The sequence below is a fragment of the Macrosteles quadrilineatus genome, unplaced genomic scaffold (assembly GCF_028750875.1).
Source record: "Macrosteles quadrilineatus isolate MER2022 unplaced genomic scaffold, UCM_ALF_1.0 Scaffold_6__1_contigs__length_79288215, whole genome shotgun sequence".
NCBI classification, from domain to species: domain Eukaryota; kingdom Metazoa; phylum Arthropoda; class Insecta; order Hemiptera; family Cicadellidae; genus Macrosteles; species Macrosteles quadrilineatus.
This window is the reverse complement of record NW_026542599.1, coordinates 22059516-22078532: the sequence shown is the minus strand read 5'-3', so window position 1 is coordinate 22078532 and position 19017 is coordinate 22059516. Positions and strand designations below refer to the sequence as shown.

The following is a 19017-nucleotide window of genomic DNA, read 5'->3' as shown; positions in this document are numbered from 1 at the left end:
ATCCATCAAAAACCTGTGTGTTTCAAAATTTAAACATGTTTTAAAAACTACTCTAACCCAGGCTTGCCTGTATAAACATGAAGAGTACTTTGGTTTAGAGTTTTAGTTTTAGTTGCCATCTTGATTGTTTTCTTTTTCTTTTGACGATTGTCATGAACTTTGTACTCAGTTTTAACGACAATAAAGCATTTCATTTCATTTCATTTCATCATAGATATAACATTATCATAAACATACTCCTCAAGGTTTTATCATAGACTAACTAACACAAGTTTTATGGTTTTATCTATGATATTATGCTTATCCAAGGGAGTATTATTAGGCGCTTATAGCAATATTTTTTCTTATAGTAACTTACTGAGACCAAATCTCATTATGAAAAATTCCTCTATGTATATTTTTCTTCTTTTCATTAAAATCAAAGCTAAGCGTACGTACTGAGAGAGAAGAGGAAAATTATATCCAAAAAATATCCATCCATCATGGACGCCGAATGTCATTTACGGTATATGTTGGGTGTAATGTCGAAGGTATATTTACATTTTATTGGAAATGTGTAAAGCATTTGTTCTGCAGTTTGTGATTTTATTTTATTACTAATGCACGTAAGTGTAACAGTGTCTGTATAGTGATAGTGTGACTTGTTTAATTCATTTTTAAGGGAATGATAGTGGATTGCGTTGAATGGTATCATGTCAATTTAGCGTCATTCTAGTGTCAAACCATGCAATTTTAAGTGAATACCAAAGGCTGTGGCTATAAATTCATAAGAATAGTAAGTTAATTTAAATAATGAAAATATTCAACTTTGAAAGCTAGTAACATTGTCTTACCAATTGCCATCCCTGTAGCCTAGCATATTGCAACAGGTTCCAAGTTAACACGTTCGCTGCGGGCCATCAAACAGCAGGCGTAGCCCCAGTGCGGCGCAGCCCGCAGCGTCGAACAAACCCGATTGCCGGGTGATTGGCTCTCATATTTCGGTATGACGAATAGCAAATAACGTGCGGTGATGTCCTGTTTTATAACAAGAGTCGACGTAGTTCGCTAAACACTCACATATAGCAGCACTGCTTGGAACGTAGCCGGTCCCATCGTATTAACAATTGGAGGGAGAAAGACGGGACAAAAAGTTGATTTTTAAGTTTGCTAGACGGGGATTTTATGGGGAAATTTTACTACCAACCTACAACACAACAAAAAGCAAGTCACCCACTACACGCTAACGTGGAAACATTCTGCAAAGGGTCGTAAACAAACGCACGTGGCGCGCTCGCCCACCCCCATCCCGCCCCCCCCTACTGATAACGCGACAAAAATAGAAACCAAGGTCACCACGGTCATTCAACTGTGTCAACGCAGGTGGCTACAAAGTATTAGTTCGAAATATCAAACGGCTGAGCCACAGAAAAATATTGAATTTCAGGAGGACCCAAGTATCCATATGGATACCGCCGCCTCTACGTGATGGACTCCAGGTATCCATATGGATACCGCCGCACCCAATGTGTTAAATGGCTAAAGAAACAAATAAATTAATAGGCCTAGGCTGATCTACAAACTATTGGTTCGTACTTTTTTCTTCACTAGTTTCTTCTCAATTGCATAGGCCCAAAATTGTGGATGGACTAAGAAGTAATTTTTAACCCTGTCTTAAGTTAAACCTAATTTTGTTCATGTTTGTTCAGTAGGCTAGGTTCTTGAGCTATAGGCTACCTACCTATACCTAGGCCTAATTGACTTGTACACCATCAAAGCAACCCAATGAAACCTTGGCCTTAATCTAATTTATAGGCTCCTAAGTTATAGTGATAGTGTGACTTGTTTAATTCATTTTTAAGGGAATGATAGTGGATTGCGTTTAATGGTATCATGTTAATTTAGCGTCATTCTAGTGTCAAACCATGCAATTTTAAGTGAATACCAAAGGCTGTGGCTATAAATTCATAAGAATAGTAAGTTAATTTAAATAATGAAAATATTCAACTTTGAAAGCTAGTAACATTGTCTTACCAATTGCCATCCCTGTAGCCTAGCATATTGCAACAGGTTCCAAGTTAAATGGCTAAAGAAACAAATAAATTGTAGGCCTAGGCTGATCTACAAACTATTGGTTCGTACTTTTTTCTTCACTAGTTTCTTCTCAATGGCATAGGCCCAAAATTGTGGATGGACTAAGAAGTAATTTTTAACCCTGTCTTAAGTTAAACCTAATTTTGTTCATGTTTGTTCAGTAGGCAGAGGTCCTTAAGCTATACCTACCTATACCTAGGCCTAATTGACTTGTACACCATCAAAGCAACCCAATGAAACCTTGGCCTTAATCTAATTTATAGGCTCCTAAGTTACAGTTCCACGAACGGTACAAGTTTATGTTACATTAATCGCATGAAATAGCCTACAGTTAGTAGGCCTACCGTGACATTAAGTTAACTTAATTTCATTGGCAACTTACTTTCCTGTTCATTTGTAAAAAAACACAAAAATACCCTCGCCGCAGCAAACCTGCAGACTAAGCGAATTTCCATATGTCTGATTGGATTTACACTAAAATGTCTACTTAAAAATTTAACATTTATTTCCTATTTAAATAGAATTATTTTAACAGGTACTTAGGTTTGCTGCATCAGGGAGGGTAAAATTTTTTTTGTAAAATGTTAATAGTTAGTAAGAAATAAAAACATTTTCCAAATTTGATCAAAATATGTTCATAAACAAGCAAACTACAACAGTTTACTCATTCTCCATAAGAATAACATGGGAATTTAAAATTTACATTTTTTTGGAATTTTCTCCGTAACCATTTGGCGCATAGTAACACTTCAATATACTAAATTATTTGTTTTTTTAAGCTCTACAAAATGGTTTGAAAAGATTTTGCAAAATTTTATTTTTTTTTGTCAAAAATGGGAAAAACCTATTTTTACCCCATAAAACCCCCCGTAAACCCCCGTTCCCATAGTCCGATCATGCTGGTTCGCGAACTCGTTCGAGTGTATCCCGCCTTACACCTTCAAACCAAATTTTATCAAAATCGGACAAAAATTACTCAAGTTATCGTGCGGATGGACACATATATATATATATATATATCTATCTATATATATAGATATATAAAAATTTGAACGAATGGTGTTTTTGGCCTCTGGGGACATCAAAATGAAAAAGTAAATCGGTCCCGGGCCTAGGTCTTACCATGAGACCTACGGTAATAGCTACTTCCCTATAGGGAAATTCGCTAAAACAAGACCAGCTTGGAAAATTTTAAGATAGGTCTGCCTATTTACAAGAAATGTTGAGTGTATCAAACTGTTAACTTACATCGTGACTATTTCCACGCAGAGGATACGCGTCCGGTAACCGGACGTGGATTAGGCGTCCGGCAGTTACTGTCATAACCTAACCTATCCAACCAAACTTGCTGATAATGAAAAATACCCCCGCCGCAGCAAACCTGCAGACTAAGCGAATTTCCATTTGACTGATTGGATTTATACTGAAATGTCTACTTAAAAATATAACATTTATTCTTGATTTAAATAGAATTAGTTTAACAAGTACTTAGGTGTGCTGCATCAGGGAGGGTAAAACTGTTTTTTTTTTTTTGTTTTTTTTTTGTAAAATGTGAATAGTTAGTAAGAAATTAAAACATTTTCCAAATTTGATCAAAATATTTCACAAACAAGCAAACTACAACAGTTTACTTATTCTCCATAAGAATAACATAGGAATTTTAAATTTACAATTTTTTTGAATTTTCTCCGTAACCATTAGTCGCATAGTAACGCTTCAATATACTAAATTATTTGTTTTTTAAGCTCTACAAAATGGTTTGGAAAGAAATTGCTAAATTTTATGTTTTTTTGGTCAAAAATGGGAAAAACCTATTTTTACCCCATAAAACCCCCCGTAAACCCCCGTTCCCATGGTCCGATCATGCTGGATCGCGAACTCGCTCGAATAAACGTACGTTTACACGTTTGTACCAAATTTCATCAAAATCGGATCATTTTTGCTCGAGTTATCGTGCTGACGGACACATATATATATATATATATATATATATATGAATTTGAACGGATGGTGTTTTTGGACTCTAGGGACCTCAAAACGAAAAAAAAATTGGTCCCGCGTCCAGGTCTTACCATGAGTACTACGGTAATAGCTTATTCCCTATAGTTTTTTTTTTTTTGTAAAATGTGAATAGTTAGTAGGCCTAAGAAATGAAAACATTTTCCAAATTTGATCAAAATCTTTCACAAACAAGCAAACTACAACAGTTTACTTATTCTCCATAAGAATAACATAGGAATTTTAAATTTACAATTTTTTTGAATTTTCTCCGTAACCATTAGTCGCATAATAACGCTTCAATATACTAAATTATTTGTTTTTTAAGCTCTACAAAATGGTTTGGAAAGAAATTGCTAAATTTTATGTTTTTTGGGTCAAAAATGGGAAAAACCAATTTTTACCCCATAAAACCCCCCGTAAACCCCCGTTCCCATGGTCCGATCATGCTGGATCGCGAACTCGTTCGAATAAACGTACGTTTACACGTTTGTACCAAATTTCATCAAAATCGGATCATTTTTGCTCGAGTTATCGTGCTGACGGACACATATATATATATATATATATATGAATTTGAACGGATGGTGTTTTTGGCCTCTAGGGACCTCAAAACGGAAAAAAAATCGGTCCCGCGTCCAGGTCTTACCATGAGTACTACGGTAATAGCTTATTCCCTATAGTTTTTTTTTTTTTGTAAAATGTGAATAGTTAGTAAAAAATGAAAACATTTTCCAAATTTGATCAAAATATTTCACAAACAAGCAAACTACAACAGTTTACTTATTCTCCATAAGAATAACATAGAAAATTTAAATTTACATTTTTTTTGAATTTTCTCCGTAACCATTAGTCGCATAATAACGCTTCAATATACTAAATTATTTGTTTTTTAAGCTCTACAAAATAGTTTGGAAAGAAATTGCTAAATTTTATGTTTTTTGGGTCAAAAATGGGAAAAACCTATTTTTACCCCATAAAACCCCCCGTAAACCCCCGTTCCCATGGTCCGATTATGCTGGATCGCGAACTCGTTCGAATTAACGTACGTTTACACGTTTGTACCAAATTTCATCAATATCGGATCATTTTTGCTCGAGTTATCATGCTGACGGACACACATATATATATATATATATATATGAATTTGAACGGATGGTGTTTTTGGCCTCTAGGGACCTCAAAACGAAAAAAAAATCGGTCCCGCGTCCAGGTCTTACCATGAGTACTACGGTAATAGCTTATTCCCTATATGGGAAATTCGCTAAAATCAAATGAAGGTTCAATTCTCTTCATAACATAAAATTATAAATGCCAAAAATTCAAACAAAAGATGTACAGTTAAGAAGAAATTACATTCAAAGCAAAATCTGGGGCAAAAAGTTAAAGAAACCGATGGGTTTCGAACCAGGGACCTCTTGGTTATCATACGAGCACTCTATCCACTACACCACGAACAACGCTGGCCGAATACCGTATCGTTGTGGTAATGGCGTTCCGGGACCCCACAACCGGACGCTTAATCCACGTCTGGTTACCGGACGCGTATCCACTGTGATTTCCATAAAATCTTTGAGTCAACTCTTTATAAGTCGTCGGAAATTATGACTGCTACTCGTTTTAAAATAACACCTGTAATACTTTGCAATTGCTCGTTTTGAGCAACAGGTACACTAGTTAAAAAATTACAATAAAAGCAAAATTTATTTAACTAAATAAGTTAGTAGGGCCTATGCGTAGGGAGCGAAATCTGAAACCAGAATGATGAATTCATTCCGGTGAGCAGGTGCCTGCGCGCAGGTTCGAAATCCGGTAGCCACTAACTTACAGCCACTTCCATTTGAAGCAAGTGCCATTCCTGTCGCTGAAAATCAGAATCTTAATCTGAATCTTCGTGCACTCTGGACTTAGGTACCGTTAAGTTAGAGTCAATTTTATTGAATTCCAGCCAATTATTGTGACTAACTTAATATTGCTATTCCCCACTTAAGTTATACTCCAAAAAACATTTTAATTTTGTAGGCTACAATTTTACACTTCAGGAAGTGTGTTTAGTCCAAGGTGGTTCCGGTTTGTATTTTTATATAGGCCTCTAGGAGGTTTTCTGCAGCCTTAAAAATATTTTGAGCCATTTTAAATGGCTTTTTAAAAGCAATGTTTGTAGCAAGGTGGCAGTCCTTCTCCCATAAATTCATACTTAACTTAGTGCAGAGTTATTTAAGTAAGGTAAAAAAATCTGATTAGGCCTAGCCTACCTGTGTTATGAAACTGTTTGGGTAATTTTAGTACCGTAGGCTACCCAAACAGTATGAGTAGGCCTATGGGTATGAGATTGAAATGCGTATGAGGACATTTTAACTTAATGCTTCATCTGAATCTCTAGTCTCCTGTAAATTAATGTTTTTAAAGTCAATTGTTGCTAAACTAATTTTTTAAGGCTAACTTCACTGGTTAAATGGATTGTCGTAAACTTAATTGGTTATACAAAATAGACTAAAAATAAATGTATTAGTACCTATATTTACAATTGTACTCTGTTTTTTTTATGTTATTCTGTAACAAATTATGATAGGATACACTACAGAATGTATTAAACTAAAAACAAAAGTTTTACTATTCAGGCCTAGTCATTTTGCATGATGTTAAGGTAATTATTCATTTTGTACCGTGTTGATTACATTAGTGTTTTAAACATTTGATGTTCCTAGAACATTTTTTTTTTTTTTTATTTAGCTAGTGCATTATGACGTGTTTGTGATTGTTAGTGTTTGTTAGTCTGTAATATTGTCTCATGAATACTAAGAGTATAGTTTATAATTTACATTGGTATCCAGCAAAAGCATTGCAGGGGCTGGGCTTAGGTAAGGTTAGCGGAAGGGGTGGGGGGTTATCATGCTCTTTCCAGCTCGGAAATCCAGTAAAGTTTCTTATTTAGTAGTTGTTAGCTAGGCCAATTTAAGGAGGATAATCTGTTGATCCTTCTATGAGATTACTTAAAAATTAAGTTGTTCATCCTTAAAGAAGATGTTCATGTCCTTGATTTTGGCTACACAGTTAAATGCGACATTTCAATTTCGAATTAGGAGTGTACCAAGTTGCTTAAAGTGCTGCCAGCACAATATGACGTGAATAGGGGTTTTTACAAAATACACACAGAAGATAGGCTAAGTTAGGCCCTTCACAATTTTTACAACTTTTTTTAACACGTTGACTGCGCACGCCGACTATAGTCGGCGTCGCCAGCGCTCCCAGGTGGCGCGCGCCGACTAAAGTCGGCACCAGACCAACAGAAATATATTGAGTCAGTGTGAGCTTAGCCTCAGACGGAGACGTTATAATCGTTGCCAGCCTGCCAGCTTAAAATGCGAGCTTTACTTTGGTGTAGGTTGGTACTAAAATTTCCCGTAAAATCCTGTCTGGCAATGCTTTTGTCCCGGTTTCGGGGATTTTTTCTCTTCAACCCACATTACAAAGACACTGGATACGGATCCATGCAGTGCTGCTACCTTTGGGTGTTTCAGTGAACTACATCCACTCTCGGGGTAACGCAGCACAGTCACCACTGCTCTTTTGTGATTCGTCAGACTGAAATATTTGAATGCCAATTGCGTTCGCTGATTCGGTTGCGCGCCGGGGCTTCGTCCGCCACTGGGGAGCGCCTGTAAAGTCGGCGCGCGCAGTCAACGTGTTAATACAGTAGAACCGTAGAACCCAACCAAAACCCGGGTTAATCGAAACGTTTTCATAAAATAATACAGGGCTAAAATATAAGTAATACTTAGGGTAAAAAGCTTTAGTAACTTCAGTTGTTTAGTTTAAAGTATGTTCTAACCCATTGTAACATTTCTGTAGCTGAAATAAAACACTGTTTTATAGACATTGTTTTAAATTAATTTTTCCTACACACCGTGGTAATACATAGGCTATTATTAGCATATGACGGGTTAACCGAAAAATTGGTTATCCGAAACGGCTCTCCCCCCTTTATTTTGGTTAACAGGGGTTCTACCGTATATTTAAATTTTAAATAATTTGTTAATATAAAACACTTCATGTAGGCTAGCTTGTTATAATACAGAGCAAATTAGATAGATTTTAGAACCTTAAGTTGTGTTCTTTTTTGGTCATGCAATCCTTTAGTTTTGGACGATCTTTGGTAATAATTTCTCTTGGCTCCTCATTAAAAAGTAAATTAACTCATGAATGTACATTAATCATATAAATTTAAATTTACAAAATATATTTTAGTTTACCGTACTTTATTCCACTTACTATTAGGCCGTACTCATGATGACTTGAACTTAGCACAAGGTTTTTGGATAAAAAGTTAGGTCACTCAAACATCAGTTTAAGAAATGTTCAGATTCTATTTGCAGTTAATGTTGTACAAACAAAATAGGCTATGGTTCATTTAGCCTACTCTTAACAACAACATAATGCCATTAAATACCAGATAAAACAACTGTGCATAAAAGACAGTGTTAGGCTAGGCGCACACAAGCGATTATTTTGAGGCGATTATTTCATCGGCCGATCTGTGCATCATGTATTAGAATGGAAGCATGCACACAGGCGATCGAGAACTGCGCTGATTTTAAAATCTGCATTTTGGTGTAGATTTGTAGGTGAGGCGATTGTCGCCCGGAAAGTCCAAGGATAGCTACCCACTCGAAAACTTAAATTTCTCAACTTAAAAATCGCTTGTGTGCGCCTAGATATGAATCAAGGGCGATTTATTTTTGGCAGATTTTTTTATCGGCCGGTCAAAAAATTGACCGTGTGCGCCAGGCCTTAGTAAAAAGTTACTGCAATCGCAATTGGTTCGTCAAAGCTAAATATGTTTGTCTGCCGCAGATATAGGGAGTGATGAGTGAGATGGCTCTGGTGTGATGCAGTCGGACTGTAGCCACTACCTCCATTCAGTGTCTGATTTGTACGCTGCTGACGAAATATCAGTCCTACTGGAGGAGCTACGGGAACTCGAGCCGGCGAGCTATCGCCCGGAGGACCTTCAAGACTTTGAGATCGCAGGCTCCCAAACTGGTAAGACCACCGAGTTCCTCTGGTTAAAAAAATTGTTTTATTTCTGCTCCAAATGGGCATTTTTTTATTTTTAGACTACAGTAGATGTTGAATGGAGAAGGCAATAGGAGAGAGTGATGTTGATATTATTTGTTTATTTCCAACGGTTTTCACTGGTTTAAAAAATGTATACAATATTAGTGTTAATCAAGATGGCTACATGTAAAACAGTTGCTTGGGCGGGTTTTTAGTCGGCCCACTGTTGCTGGTTAGTTCAGTGCTGTCTAGTTAAATTTTAAAACATTCCAAACATGTTCATACTTCAACTTTATTAATAAGATGACAAAGACTACTTGCAGTAGCCATTACTATATCAAGAGTTTGCTAAGGTAGTGTGAGATTGAAACCAAACAAGCTCTTATAATTTGTTAAACTGATTGGCATAGAAATTTGAAAGTCTTTATGCTAGCCTTCCAAACGTGCTTGGTTTTCATGTTGGCTAGTATGCCTACCAATGGCTATCTACCTAAGTGATCGACCAAATGTGAAATTTACCTTTGACTGGTTAAGGTAACCTAAAGTACTCTGACCACTAAGGGTTAACATCTATCAGCTACATTTAGTCTTCATATAATCCCAGAGATATTTTACGTAATGTGACCGTTACAGGAGGAGTGCTTGGTGGAGGTGGGGAGACGCCAGGTGACGTAGGCACTGTGAGGTCATGGGACTCGCACGCAAACTACAAGCAACACCTTCCGGGCTCGTCCCCAACACACTCCATCTTCAGCGGAGTGGTGTTGTACTGCGACGAGACTCACGTCAAAAGCGGCACCGGCATCATACGACTGTTACTGGTCGTGAGTACCTACTTTGTCTTTGTTTTAAAAATATTTATGATGTTTCTTCTGCAGTAATAAACAATAATCTGGCTTTTGTCTTTTTTTATGTCTCACTTTAACATCCCAGATCCTATGGAGGTAGGCTATAGGCCAAAACCGTGTTCTCATTACTTCAGGCTAGACCTTGAGGGTCGCAGCATTATCATTCAGATAAAATCTATTCGTGACTAGCGCAATTTGAACCTTGATTCTCTCTCGAGGACTGAAGTCTTGTGCTCTACCTCTAGCTTGCTCCTGAATCTCGTGATATGCTTATGTGTGTGTGTGTCACTTGCTTATGTTTAATAGTTGAAATTTTACATTATAAATTGTTTACGCTCCTGTATCTGTAACCTTCCCTTACATCTGCAGGGCAAAGAGGCTAGAGTACAGCAATGTATGGAATACAGGATGTACGGTATCAGGAATCATTTAAGTTGATGCCATGTTCATAGTAGTCCAATCCAAAAATATAACATTGTAAATAAAAATCTGTTTTCCAGATATCGTCAATCGCTTGCCTCGCCTGTCTCTGCTCGTCAGGAACAGTGAAGGTTGGCTTGTTCATGCTGCCGCTGATGGGGCGACTGCGACTCATGATGTTTGTCACCATCTTTAGTCTGCTTGTTACCTGCCTCTTCTTATTCCTCGACATATCCCATGTCGTCTACTTGTTTCCATTCAACTGGGGAAAGTTGGTGAGTCTTGGTTCTGTCCTCTCATGCTTTTGATATTAAAAGTAGCAAAGCTCTAGGAAAAATGTGCCTGAAATATTTTGGAAAGGCTTTCGTTTGACAAGCTGCGATGTTGTCTTGATTCCATTTGTACCTGACCAAGAAGTTCTTTACCAACATCCCCATGAATAGGCTATGTAAAAATTACAGGAAAAGCTTGAATTTCTGTTTTGAGTTGGGACGCTGTCAGTACTTAACCAAATTAATTTTAATTTATGATCATTTAGAGTAAACAAATAAGTGTATGAAAGTTTTGGCAAGTGTTGTAGCCTACACTTTCAAAATGTATTAAAAACTTAATTTTTCCTTGCAGCAGCTAACGTAAGTAGGACACTCATTCAGTAAATGTTACCACTACTGGGCGTTGATCTAAGGATACATTTAGCTTTTTTTATGTTTTTTTTAAAACCTGTCTTAGACTACAGGTTTGCTGTGATGGATGTATTACGTGTTTGTGACTGTCACAGATGTAATTTTGAATATAACAATACTTAGTTTTTTGCCGATAAAAAGATTTTGACCAAGGTAGTGTTTGAAGAGTGATTGTGCATCATGGCCGGATTGATTTAGAATACATGGGGTTTTATTTTTTTATTTTAACAAATAGGTACCTACTCAACATTTTCAAAAGTTTTCCAATTTTGTTAGAAATATCTACCAAATATTTCCCCATCTTAAACAATAAGGCTTGTTGATTTTGAATGTTGTTGTGTTTCAGAATGCGTTCTTCTATGTGAGTGTGAGCTTGTTGTATCTGATAAGTTCATCTCTGGTGCTGCATCTGCTTCACACATACTCAGAGACTTACCCCTGGGTGCCAAAGTGGACGAGAGATCAGTTATTCATCACTTCCGTGAGTCAATACGGTCTTGATCTCTTTCCTGCAAACTTAAGAAGTCTAAGTTAATGTGCCTCTGTAGACCTAAAAGTATGACACTTTGACATTGCCTTCAGGTCCAAAAGAATATGAAATCAAATTAAATAAAACTATAATCTTTTACAACAGTGAAAACATCGAGCAATTATAATCCATAAAATATTTTTACACATTAGTTTGAATGAATGTTCTAATTTTGTTATAGCAACCATTCGGTTGTCCCAACACCGAACTGTTACTGTTCCACCCCTATCTGACGTTAAGTTTTGTTATCATAGCCGAATCTTATTGAGAGCTTCCCTTTCAGTATCTCTCGTTCAGTCAAACTGCTATCTGCATACAGAGTTCCCTAAACATTGGCCACTGCCTAAGAAGAGACTGATTAACGACCCTAGCCAACCTACTCCATTTCCAAACATTGTACAATGGTTAATGACCACATCCAAACTCTCTTTAGGTACAATTTCTTATCCCAACATTTTACTCTGTTCCTGTCTGTCAATTGGTGTTGAAGTAAATTAGCAGTTGGTACCTTAAACCGTTTTTAGTTAAATTTTTAAATTAAAAGTTTGTTTAAATCTAATCAGAGTACAAGGTATGTCAGGATACAGATGGGAACAAGCCACTTGGCCGCGGAGACCTTCATTTACAAACAACCTTTGCTATAGATCTGGATTATTTTATGTCTTATTCCTCACAGGCTAACGTGTTGTTTCTCTGTTACAGTGTCTAGGGTACATATGTGCACTAGAGGCCCTCGTGTTGTCGATGCTGACGAGATGTGACGGAGGCCAGTACAGTCCCGTGGACGAGGACCCGAGCACAATGACACTGCAGGAGCGGCCAGTCCCCCCCTCCCCCTCCCACACTTCTCAGCCTCGCCCTCCCTCCTGGCCGGTGGACGACGTGCAGCCGTGCACCAGCAAGCAGTACCACCACTGACCCAACCCTCGCTAAGTCAACACATCTTTTATACTGTGATCTCCAACAGCTAACGTAAATTATCCCTTGCAATGTACTTTTGTGTGCTTGCTAGCTACATTGCTGAACCCAATTGTTGGGAAATATTTATTTTTTACCAATTTAGCTTGTTCTTTGTTCCTTTGTTCCTTTGAATGTCTAGTCCATAATCTTCAATTGATGTTTTGCAAAGGATTTAAAAAAAACACTCAATAATTCAAAATAAATTCAAAAAGAAGGAATATACAGGGTGATTGATATAAGTGTGCCAGCCGTTTTATTCGAAAACCATAAGAGATATCAAAAAAAGTTAAATGGTAAGTGCCTTGGGTTTTTTATTAAAAAAATTATAGTCAAGTCAAAAAAATTATTTTAGCCGCCATTTTTCCAATATGGCCGCCAACTTTGATTTTTCTTATGGAACACCCTGTATTTCATGATGTATTCTGATAGAAAATGTAATTTTAAGACGATTTTATTCTTGTAATTTTTTTCATAAACCTAACCGTTTCAAAGATAATAATGGTTTAAGTTGTGAAATTTTGAATGGTTTTAGAATAAAACAGCTGGCATGCTTGCTTAGGCCTTTATCGAAACTCTTTCTCATGCAGAAATTTCAAAACTTTAACCATTATTATCTTTGAAACGGTTAGGTTTATGAAAAAAATTACAAGAATAAAATCGTCTTAAAATTACATTTTCTACCAGAATACATCATAAAATACAGGGTGTTCCATAAGAAAAATCAAAGTTGGCGGCCATATTGGAAAAATGGCGGCTAAAATAATTTTTTTGACTTGACTACCATTTTTTTAATAAAAAATCCAAGGCACTTACTATTTAACTTTTTTTGATATCTCTTATAGTTTTCGAATAAAACGGCTGGCACACTTATATCAATCACCCTGTATACACAACTATTCCTTCCCAAGAGTTACAGGCAATTCACACCAAAATTTATTCGATCTCGCCTCTCCCGAAAAGGGCGAAACCCTGTAAACTCTTTAGATTGTTTCTTTGAGTATACGAAAATTGACGAATATCTTAAGCATAAATTCAAACCAATTATGTGCTGTCGAGAGAGATTCCAAAATTTCAACACCGAAAAATACTACACCCTCTTTGAGATTTAATCTGAAGAATTTTAGTTAGGTTAGATTGGGATTTTAAAAACTTGCTAAGCTAAGTATTACAATTGTGAAAAGTCAGGTGATTGCTCCCTGCCTTGCTATAGAGTATTATCTTTGACTATTAATACAACTTCTGTATCCAATAGTCAATGGTATTATGCAAACCCTGATGTCCATTTTAAAAACTCATTTATTTTCAGCTGTGGGATCCAGTACAAAAGTTTTTTTTACCTCATCCTTAGACTAGTAGGTAGAGTGGAGCAAAGGAATCGGTTCAGAGCAACGCACAAGATTTGACTAGTCACATCCACACATTTTCACATCGCTTTTAGTATAGAGTAATTATTTTCAGGTTTTAAAATAATATAGGTACCTCATCTACTTTTTTACTTGGGATTGTGAGATAAACATTTAAAGCGTTCTCAAAATGTGATTTTGAAAAACTGTAAACCTTAGCAAACATTACAATTGAAGTTTGTGTTTGGTGAGTTAAAAGTCTTTTTTTGATTACAGTTAATCATATTTCATCTAATATTTTGAAAGGAAATTTTTTCTCGTTTCGGAAACACTAATTAAACAATTCTACTCACCCCAGCAAAAATGTAGGTGAGGTTTACGCAAAGCATAAATCAACAAAAGTGATCATTAATGGTAACTGATAAAGCACCCTTAAGATTGGTTACGTGTCGTATGTACTATAGTACAATTTACAAGATGGCGGTTCATTTTACCATTTACCCTGTAGATAAACGAACTTAGGATATAACGGTGTGAAGATTTTTCTCTATTAGATCTCGGTTTCGTTGTGTGGTTTACATTAGGTTACAGATGTTCTTTAAAGCCTAGTGTACCGTCTTGTGTTGGAGCTCAATTTTGATTAGAACCATGAGTTGTGTTAGGCTAGCGACTAGCAACGTACCTTGACTCCAAATGATGTTTGCCTTACTCCAATGTGTACAGATGTGTGCGGACCTCTGATCGCTGTAAACCTTGTAGAACATCGTGCCTTAATACCTTAGTCTCGTACGGTATTAGTGGATCTATAAGTTCTCAAATAGAATGTGACTTACAAAAATTATTTACAATGTTAAGCCAGCGTTTTTGTATTCAGTATTTTATTTTTATTGATCAATCTAAGAGAGAAACTCGTGAATTTGAATTTGACTAAAAGTTTTGGGTTTGAATTAATACTATTGAGTTTTGTTTTACATATAAAATTATTCCTAAATGTTATCAACAAATTAATAATTCTCTCATTAGGCCTATATATAAAGTTTAAATAAATGTCACTTATAGACAATTTGATTAAAGAATTATTTCAAATTTTTTACCACATCCAGATACTAATTTTGATGCTAATGGGGTGGTTTTTATCTTTCTCAATCAATCCCAAAAAAACTTTAAATATACCCCACAGAGTTATAGTCAAAGAGATCAGGGGTCTGCTACGTATTAACAAATCATTTGTTTCAAAGCCTATACATTTATTAGTGATTGTGGTAAAGAGCATTATATAAAATGCTAGATCTCTTTCTCTAGTCATTTTGACTATTTATATTAGAATTTATACATTATTTTTATTTATTTTTTGTTACCGTATTCCATTAGTGAAAGTAACCTTAGGTTTTCTCTATAGTTCTTTCGAAGCCACTGTATGTTATTGGTATTATTTAGAGAGGATTTATGTGAAGCTTCCAGACTGATGTTACGACTTGTTTTAGAGGTTTAGCTGAATCTCGATTGTATTTTGTATTAGTATTGTGATTTTAGTACAGTTTTAAGTAAGTGTTTAGCGTTTTGTCAATTATCCGTAGGTTTATGTTGTCGGTTTGGGAGCAACTTGTACAGACATATCGTCTTTGTTTACAAAGTCCCGCTTAGTCTAGTGACACCCGGTGTTTCTCCAACTTGCGTCCTAGTCAGAAGGCCTGCATCGCTCCTCTCATGTCAATGTATTAGTCACTTCACTTGTTCGGAAAAACAAATCATATTAGTACCAAAATATGTTACTATCAGTTTTTTTTTATTTCCAATGATTTGTATCCCTTTGTAGCAGTAAGAAAATTGAAAAAATCCTAATGTTGATGACAAAAAACATTCCTGATTTATTTCATTTTATTTGCTAGACATTCAAAGTAAAAAAAAAAATATTCCTCTAGATTTATTGATACTAATCAATTTTAAAATTAATTGCTTTTTTCACGTTTTAACTCTCATAAACTTTTAACTAATGAATCGACTTCACCAAATTTATTCAACTCGAGCACAATTGCATCCATATTACAGTCACAAGTTTCTTTGAGTATTGTTGATAAAGCTGTATATTTTACGGAGAGTAGCAATGCAGGCTTGCGGCCATTTTATCATCACTGCCGAAGGAACACTAATGCCTGTACATACTTGCGACGTCCTGTACATTGTATCTTAGTTATGTATTGCCTAGGCATGTCTAGGAGGTCTAGTGTGTGTCTAAGATGTCCTGTACACTATCAGAATGTCTTGTAGATGTCTAAGAAGTCCTAGGAAGTCCTATACATGCCTGGCATGCTCTTTATACCTCTAGGATGTCGTGTACATACCACCCTGCCGCTTGATAGATATATTTACAGTGTGCTCCACAAAGGTTGGATGAGAGTGTGTTTGTGGTGGTCAGCTTTAAGGAAAGGGTTCAGGTGCTGTCTACTGTTATTGTTCCTTTAGATTCTCGCTTGTTTTTCAGTTTCAGATGATTATATTGTTATGCCGTGGCGTAAAGATGTAAAATGGTAGCGACCGTGTAGGAAAATTCATAGAAAACATTCCGAGACTATCAGTAAATGTGTGTTCGGTTTTGTGAAAATAATTGTAACACTCGAGTTAAACTCGAGTCGTTGTTACACTTTTAAGTGGTAGATGATATTTTTGTATTTACTCTTAATTGTTGAAAAGTAAATGTTACTATTGTACAAATTTACCTATAGCTGATTCCTTGCGTTTGTAGACTATTCAGATTGGAAAGTGTGTTGAAATTACAAGTGAAAAATATTTTACAAAACCATTTTAGGTGAAAAATTGGTAAAATGGTTTTCTTTCAAAGTTTGGTTTTCAGATACTCTAAAGTTGTCTTTGATTACAAAACTGCCACTAAAAGTGAGAAAATTATTTCTTATACAGATACCAATACCATACACATTTAATTTGCATTTTGTCAAATGTTCCAGTTATATTTCTCAGGTATCATTCCTTATATATGTTGAACATAAAATGTGTTATTTTAAGTAAATGTACATTGCTTTTACATACACAGTTGATTGTATATTGTATGTACACATATGTTTTAGCGGAATGTGTTAGTTCTGTTTCAGTTTAGGCTACAGAAGGGTGCAGTGTGAGATTGTCGTGTTCCTAATCAATATCAGTGACTCGGTTTCATTAAATGTAACATAGTTTTGATGTCTTTCGTTGATTGTAGTAGACAGTGGCTTTATCTAGTCTCGTCAGTTTATAATTTATATTGAATAAATATTATTTATATAAATTTACGTTGAATTTCTTGGGTTCTCCTTGCTACATTAGTGTCTGTAACGGTTAAGATATCGAGTATCTTTTATTGGCAGGTTTTATAGTAAGTGTACAAAAAATTAAGACAATTTTGGCGTCAAAACAGAAAGTTATGAAATACTGTCTCCATTTATTTTTGTTGTTTTCCTACTTATTCCAGTCTTATGGAATAAGTGCTTCCAAGAAAGGTTCGTTCTGCCTACTTAATCCATCATGAAATACAACCAATCTCTGGGAAAAGACTTCCATAATCTGGGTTCGAATCTTTTATCACTACAGTAGACTCCCTCTTATCCGGACACCTTTTAACCAGACATCTGCTTAGCTGGACTACACTCGGCGGAAATTACATCTCTTTAACCAGACAATGTTTATAAGCACATCGGTTTAACCGGACTAGATCGGTAGGAAGTGGGCGGTACTGAAACAACTTTTCTCGTGGGAAATATTTGACACCAGTGATCACGTGACTAAATACAATGCCCTCCTAAATTTAAGTTGAATATCACAGTAAACGGTCCGTTTTAACAAGTTTTAGGGGGTCTCGGTTTAACCGGAAAACCCGTTATCCGGACTGGCCTCGGTCCCGAGGAGTCCGGATAAGAGGGAGTCTACTGTATCAGTTTTGTTTTTGTTTTTATACAAACGTATTCAACAAAATTACAATAGAAGTAGAGATGAAAACCCTTGAAAACAAAATCGAATGAATTATTTCTCAAGAGACCTTACTACACTGTGGAAGAATTTTTTCTATGATTAGGCCAACAAAACAACAAATTTACGACCATTGCAGATCAATGCTTCTAGTGGGAGACTTAAGTATCAATTAAACTTTAAGTGTTTTATACCCTTTTTTGTGGAGCAAGACATTCACCTTAGGCCTAGACCAAGATACTCAATGCCCTGGTTTACGCGAGGTTCTGGTTTGCTTCTCAGGAGAAAACTCCTGTTGAAGACTGGATCAAATTCCAGATCTTGGAACACCTTAAAATTTTATTTACCAGAATTAAAAATTGACTTCAAACAAAGAAGAATTCAATTAAGATTAGTTTCAGCTCAGCTGTAATACAACATGTTTATTGACTAAAATCACAGGTTATAAATAATCGTTGTCTAATGAATAGTTCATTAGCTCCAGTCTCCTGGGACATGATGGTCCTCTTCCCTACAGTAAGGTATGATGGGACATCCTCGACATCCTGGCATCTGGAACAAGGAACAGCTCATTCCGGGAGGACAGTAGAACATCGCACAGTCACCGATGTCTAGGAGACAATTGCGAGTGGCTAGGGACATACAAAGTCATTACACTTTGATCTTTCTATGAAGGCCATTGTTTTCCTTGTGGTCTTCTGTGAGAAATATCACCCACCAGAACATAATTCCTTAAGAAATGAACATTTTCATAGCCATATATAATCTCTAATTCTGTATACTTTTCCCTCAACCATTGCACCAGGGTTTATCCTATTATTTTTATTTACCTTCAGTCACCTGGCAATGAGTGTCGGTATCGGGCATCAGATATGTTTATTTGTTTATTGTAACCAAAAATGTATCACTGACGTTACCTCAAGAAGAACAACTGCGGAAGATTAACAATTTGAGAACTTATACCAATTTAACTACAATATCTAATTAAATTCCATGTTTGTAGCCCCTGAGCTGTTGGACATCATGTAAGACTAAATTACTTACGTGTTGAGCTGTGACAGGATTACGTAAGTAATTTAATCTTATACAATTTTTTGCTCTCCGCAACTTTCGATGACCCTTGGGAAAGAAAGAAGTATTCTCACTGA

General features: G+C 36.1%; 1 protein-coding gene across 2 annotated transcripts; it reads left to right on the top strand.

Annotated features, from left to right (window-relative positions):
* Window positions 1–477: 477 nt before the first annotated feature.
* LOC128996899 (uncharacterized) lies at window positions 478–12754 on the top strand. 2 transcript variants are annotated; one of them, XM_054422425.1, is made up of 6 exons: window positions 478–530; window positions 8926–9114; window positions 9763–9953; window positions 10478–10672; window positions 11427–11561; window positions 12312–12754. In XM_054422425.1, the coding sequence occupies exons 2-6, from the start codon at window positions 8961–8963 to the stop codon at window positions 12525–12527; spliced, it is 891 nt and encodes a 296-aa protein (XP_054278400.1). In that variant the 5' UTR covers window positions 478–530; window positions 8926–8960; the 3' UTR covers window positions 12528–12754. The 2 variants fall into 2 exon arrangements, with proteins under 2 accessions (XP_054278400.1, XP_054278399.1); XM_054422424.1 differs by having other exon boundaries at window positions 494–605.
* The last annotated feature ends 6263 nt before the right edge of the window (window positions 12755–19017 follow it).